Raw genomic sequence first — 6,000 nt, 5'->3', positions numbered from 1 at the left:
AGCAGAACGCCTGTACAGTCTGAGGAGGTAATGCGTCTGAGGTAAGTGGCCCTCCCGCAGAACGCCTGTACAGTCTGAGGAGGTGACAGGTCTGAGGTAAGTGTCCCTCCCGCAGAACGCCTGTACAGTCTGAGGAGGTAATGCGTCTGAGGTAAGTGGCCCTCCCGCAGAGTGCCTGTACAGTCTGAGGAGGTAATGCGTCTGAGGTAAGTGGCCCTCCCGCAGCGCGCCTGTACAGTCTGAGGAGGTGACAGGTCTGAGGTAAGTGTCCCTCCCGCAGAACGCCTGTACAGTCTGAGGAGGTAATGCGTCTGAGGTAAGTGGCCCTCCCGCAGAGTGCCTGTACAGTCTGAGGAGGTAATGCGTCTGAGGTAAGTGGCCCTCCCGCAGCGCGCCTGTACAGTCTGAGGAGGTGACAAGTCTGAGGTAAGTGGTCCTCCCGCAGAACGCTTGTACAGTCTGAGGAGGTGACAGGTCTGAGGTAAGTGGCCCTCCCGCAGATCGCCTGTACAGTCTGAGGAGGTGACGGGTCTGAGGTAAGTTGCCCCCCCGCAGAATGCCTGTACAGTCTGTGGAGGTGACAGGTCTGAGGTAAGTGGTCCTCCAGCAGAACGCCTGTACAGTGTGAGGAAGTTACGGGTCTGAGGTAAGTGGTCCTCCCGCAGAACGCCTGTACAGTCTGAGGAGGTGACAGGTCTGAGGTAAGTTGCCCTCCAGCAGAACGCCTGTACAGTCTGAGGAGGTAATGCGTCTGAGGTAAGTGGCCCTCCCGCAGAACGCCTGTACAGTCTGAGGAGGTGACAGGTCTGAGGTAAGTGTCCCTCCCGCAGAACGCCTGTACAGTCTGAGGAGGTAATGCGTCTGAGGTAAGTGGTCCTCCAGCAGAACGCCTGTACAGTCTGAGGTAAGTGGTCCTCCCGCAGAGTGCCTGTACAGTCTGAGGAGGTGACGGGTCTGAGGTAAGTTGCCCCCCCGCAGAACGCCTGTACAGTCTGAGGAGGTGACGGTTCTAAGGTAAGTTGCCCCCCCCGCAGAATGCCTGTACAGTCTGAGGAGGTGACGGTTCTAAGGTAAGTTGCCCCCCCCGCAGAATGCCTGTACAGTCTGAGGAGGTGACGGGTCTGAGGTAAGTTGCCCCCCCGCAGAACGCCTGTACAGTCTGAGGAGGTGACGGTTCTAAGGTAAGTTGCCCCCCCGCAGAACGCCTGTACAGTCTGAGGAGGTGACGGTTCTAAGGTAAGTTGCCCCCCCCGCAGAATGCCTGTACAGTCTGAGGAGGTGACGGGTCTGTGGTAAGTGGCCCTCCCGCAGAACGCCTGTACAGTCTGAGGAGGTGACGGGTCTGAGGTAAGTTGCCCTCCAGCAGAACGCCTGTACAGTCTGAGGAGGTAATGCGTCTGAGGTAAGTGGTCCTCCAGCAGAACGCCTGTACAGTCTGAGGAGGTGACGGGTCTGAGGTAAGTTGCCCTCCAGCAGAACGCCTGTACAGTCTGAGGAGGTAATGCGTCTGAGGTAAGTTGCCCCCCGCAGAGTGCCTGTACAGTCTGAGGAGGTGACGGGTCTGAGGTAAGTTGCCCTCCAGCAGAACGCCTGTACAGTCTGAGGAGGTGACAGGTCTGAGGTAAGTTGCCCTCCTGCAGAACGCTTGTACAGTCTGAGGAGGTGACGGGTCTGAGGTAAGTGGTCCTCCCGCAGAGTGCCTGTACAGTCTGAGGTAAGTGGTCCTCCCGCAGAGTGCCTGTACAGTCTGAGGTAAGTGGTCCTCCCGCAGAACCCACCAGGGGACAAAAAGTAAGGACAAAAATCTGATTAACCCACTAGAGCCCAAATAAAAATTTTGCAGCAAGATTGAAACAGAAGAGATGCATTAAACGTAATATATGTGGGTGGAATGGGGCGGTGATTGGGGCGTATTCACCCGTAATATATGTGGGTGGAATGGGGCGTATTCACCGGGTTCACTTATATTAACCCCCAGGAAATAGACACTGGTGGCCTTTGGTTGAGACGGGTTGGTCTTCTTCTGGTCTTTTTGTCCTGTTGTTATGTCAGGGCCTGGACCCATGGGTTCTGCTGGTTCTCCAGTGGGTCCGTCTGGTTCAGAATAAGGATCACACATGTCGGCATTCGATATGAGCCACAGAGAACGGGAGATTTACCAGAAACCGCTAAATAACAGAACCAACTCTTTGTATATTAACACTTTATGGAAGAGGCTACGACGGATTCTGCAAACGTAACGAGTTCCAATCATCAGCAGAGATCCACAACAGGATCTTATCATTAAAATATAAATGAGATGAACGTAATATAATGGAGACAAGACCGTCTGCCGGTCTAGAATGAGAAAGGGTTAAGTACACCGTCCTTTCCTTGAGAAAGTCCTACAAGTTCCAGTTTTGGGACTGAGCAGGGACAGTCCGTGGTTCATGTGGATCCAGATGCAGCTCCTCAACGCCAGCAGGCTACTCTTTCCAAAGATCCTCTTGGAGTGTGGATGGGAAGATGGTGCTTTGGGGCAGATGGTGCAGGTGACCAGGTGGTCAGAGAAATAATCCAGTAGGACGGTAGGGCAGATGATGCTTATGGTTACACATTGTGTCCCTTTTATAATTACAAAGTCTTGGTACTCTAAGGACAAGATAATAATCTAAAGCTGCGACGTTCTCCTGGAGCTTCGGGTTGTCTATTTCCTAACCACGTTGTGTCTTCTGCTCCTAGCACCAAGTGGTCAGCTTGTTCCTATCCTATTCCAGGCTGGAGTTCTTCTTCTCTTGCCAGTTCTTCTCTCGTTCCTGGAGCTCCCCTTTGGTAAAGGACGCTGGGCCCCAGTTTCTGATCATTCCAGGGTTTTTAGATCCTGAAAGAAACATAAAAGGTTTCAGGCAGAAGAAGCTGAGGACCTCACAGCCTGAAGGTTACAAGGTAAAGGTTTGGAGCTATTAATGTGGACAAGTTGTTAGATTAGTAGAGGAACGAGATCTAAAGACAGAAAATACTCCAAGACAGGGATGGTCAACCTGAGGCTCTCCAGATGTTGCAAAACTACAACTCCCAGCATGCCCAGACTGCCAACAGCTATCAGCCTACAGCAGGGCATGGTGGGAATTGTAGTTTTACAACAGCCGGAGGGCCACAGGTTGGCCATCCCTGCTCCAAGATGTTTTAGACCCAAATACTTCTCCAGTGCTCATCCTCCTCCACATTAATTGCCACAATTGTGGGATGAATTAAGAGGCTCTGTCACCAGGATCAACCCTAATAAACCAGACATGCTGGCTGCTAGGGCTGATCATGCTGATTGAAACTGCACCTTTCTTTTGTCTGTATGATAAATAGCTGCAGAGATATCTGTGTTTTTATTCATATGCAAATGAGAACTTTGAGCACTCAGAGGCGGGGCTGAGTTGTCTGAGCACTGCTTTGTATCCCCCCCCATGTGCTCTGGACACGCCCCCTCCCCTCAATTGACAGGACTAGACATCAGGCTGAGGGCAGAGCTGTGTACTAGCATCTACATATCATATACACTATGTACTATAGCTTCACCACACTGAGATCTGCTCAGAAAGCTCATCTACATATCACTGCTTTATTCACAGGCACAATGTATGATTATACAGACACCAGTAATATGTGTTATCTTATACGTATAGGAAAGACATGCTGAGGGCAGAGCTGTGTCCTAGCATCTACATATCATATACACTATGTACTATATGTAGTATATAGCATTACCACATAGCTATGCATGTCTTTCCTATATTTATAAGATAACACATATTACTGGTGTCTGTATAATCATACATTGTGCCTGTGAATAAAGCAGTGATATGTAGATTATCTTTCTGAGCAGATCTCAGTGTGGTGAAGCTATAGTACATAGTGTATATGATATGTAGATGCTAGGACACAGCTCTGCCCTCAGCCTGATGTCTAGTCCTGTCAATTGAGGGGAGGGGGCGTGTCCAGAGCACATGGGGGGATACAAAGCAGTGCTCAGACGATTCAGCCCCGCCTCTGAGTGCTCAAAGTTCTCATTTGCATATGAATAAAAACACAGATTTCTCTGCAGCCATTTATCCTACAGACTAAAGAAAGGTGCAGTTTTAATCAGCATGATCATCCCTAGCAGCCAGCATGTCTGGTTTATTAGGGTTGATCCTGGTGACAGAGCCTCTTTAAGGGAACATCGCGGAGGACCCCGCTCATTGTCAGGACACTAATCTCTGGAACATAAAGCTTGGGCAATGACCGTCTCACCCGGACAAGAAGGAAGGATCCTCAGACACTCACCTGGTTGTATTAACCGGATTAACCCCTCGTGCTGCGCCACCTTGTCCTTCCAGCTCCGTGTCTTACAGGTCGCCATTTCCAGGTTACTTTTAACTTGCTGCAATAAAAGATGAGACATGGAGTCTTCTGTTAGGGGACAAGATTTGAATGGAGAGTCCTGGGTGATGGGAGCAGACAAGGAGGAAGGACATTACAGAGTTGGGGCGCCTTACGGCACCATGCTGGCACGGAGCTGTATAGGTCATGTGACTGTTGTGCCCCGGGGTCTCCGCGACAGTACAGGTCTGGACCATTTACTTTCAGGGGATATTATTCGGGTCGGCTTTGAGGGAGACCTACCTCGTATTGCTCCAGAGCTGCAATCCGCTCCTTCTCCAGCTGCTCCAGCTGCTGCATGGCCTCCTGCAGGGCTTGCTCCTTCATGGCCTGCATGGTCTCCAGTTCCTTCTTCTCTGCCTCGGTCATCCTGATGGTCATCTCCTGCTCTTTGTGCAGACTTTCCAGTGTCGCCCTCTTTGTAGCTTCTTCCTCCAGAAGCCTGAAAATGGCAGCAATATCCAAATGTGAGGATCACATGGAGCAGTGTAAGACTCCGGGCGTCTCGCAGCCGACGGGGACCCGGAGTCTTCTCCCCTCCATCCGTCTACAGTCCCTTAAAGGGAATTCCCACAGACACAGTACGGCAGCTTATCATTTCCTTACTGCCGTTACGGCCGTGGTTCGTGTTGTGGCGTCTTTATACTTGATGTACGTTATTGCCTACGTGATCTTCACTCATGTCGCCATTTTTCCTGCTCTGCTGTTTTTAAACTTTTCAAATTGTCTTGATTAATTACTTAATAAAGTATTTTTCATGATCATCATGAGGACTGGCATTTTCCGTAGGTTTAATTAGTAAATTGTGAGTTGGACGTCCATAGTTCTGCAGCCATATTGGTGGTCACCTTCAAGAGACTGGTGACAAGCAGTATGGCCGGGGGTCCCAGCGAGGAATACTCCTAACAGGCAGGGATTGTCCCAAGTGGAGGGGCGTTCAGAAAGAAGAATTGGCCCTATAGCCAGTATTACAGGGGCCCCTGGTCATGTTCAGGCTCAGGAGGAGACCGCCACTGTTTGTCCTCAGCTGGGAGCGGTGGAATCAGAGCCTCGCGGTTATATTGTCATTTTTCATTAAACCCCAGAAAACCCAGCGATTTCACCCAGAGAGTCAGATTCCGGTCCGTCCACATCCACTCCGTGACCAGGGAGGACATAGTCTGTCCCCGTCCTCATCAGATGGGAAACTGTCAGTAGGCATGATGCGTTTTCTCCGGTTTCCTATAGGAAGGTGAATCACTCACCGTGTCTGGAGCAGCCGCGCTTTCTCCTCCTCGAGGCGAGCTTGTTTCTCATCGTCCAGCGCCTCCTGCAGACGGTAATACATCTTCTCCAGCTCCCGCACGCGCTTTAAGTACTGCTCCAACTCCGAGGATTTCTGCGCCACCTTCTCTTCCATCTGGTGCCGGATCTATGAGGCAGAGGGAGCGACGCTCGAGTTACCACCTGGCCATGTGGGTCACATACTAGACCTCTCGCTGATCCATAGTGAGCTCCTAGCCATGAGGTAAAGGGAACGTCGCCCTGTAGGGGGCGCACACATAGTTAAAGGGCCAGTACATAATTCATGTTTGGCGTAGGCTTCCACTCTCAATGATAGGACAGATC

At 50.9% G+C, this 6,000-nt stretch overlaps 1 protein-coding gene across 1 annotated transcript in view; it reads right to left on the bottom strand.

The window, feature by feature from the left end:
* Positions 1-2,173: 2,173 nt before the first annotated feature.
* SWAP70 (switching B cell complex subunit SWAP70) overlaps positions 2,174-6,000 on the bottom strand; it is a 51,901-nt gene continuing 48,074 nt past the window's right edge. The window contains exons 9-12 of the mRNA XM_040409367.1: positions 5,637-5,803; positions 4,636-4,834; positions 4,297-4,393; positions 2,174-2,860 (exon numbers count right to left, since the gene is read on the bottom strand). Of these exons, the coding sequence (XP_040265301.1) occupies positions 2,748-2,860; positions 4,297-4,393; positions 4,636-4,834; positions 5,637-5,803 (576 nt within the window). The 3' untranslated portion in view covers positions 2,174-2,747. The remainder of the gene's footprint in view (positions 2,861-4,296; positions 4,394-4,635; positions 4,835-5,636; positions 5,804-6,000) is intronic.

Source organism: Bufo bufo, chromosome 10, assembly GCF_905171765.1.
Source record: "Bufo bufo chromosome 10, aBufBuf1.1, whole genome shotgun sequence".
Taxonomy (NCBI): Eukaryota; Metazoa; Chordata; class Amphibia; order Anura; family Bufonidae; genus Bufo; species Bufo bufo.
The sequence above is the reverse complement of the archived record's forward strand: the minus strand, read 5'-3'. Positions and strand labels throughout refer to the sequence as shown.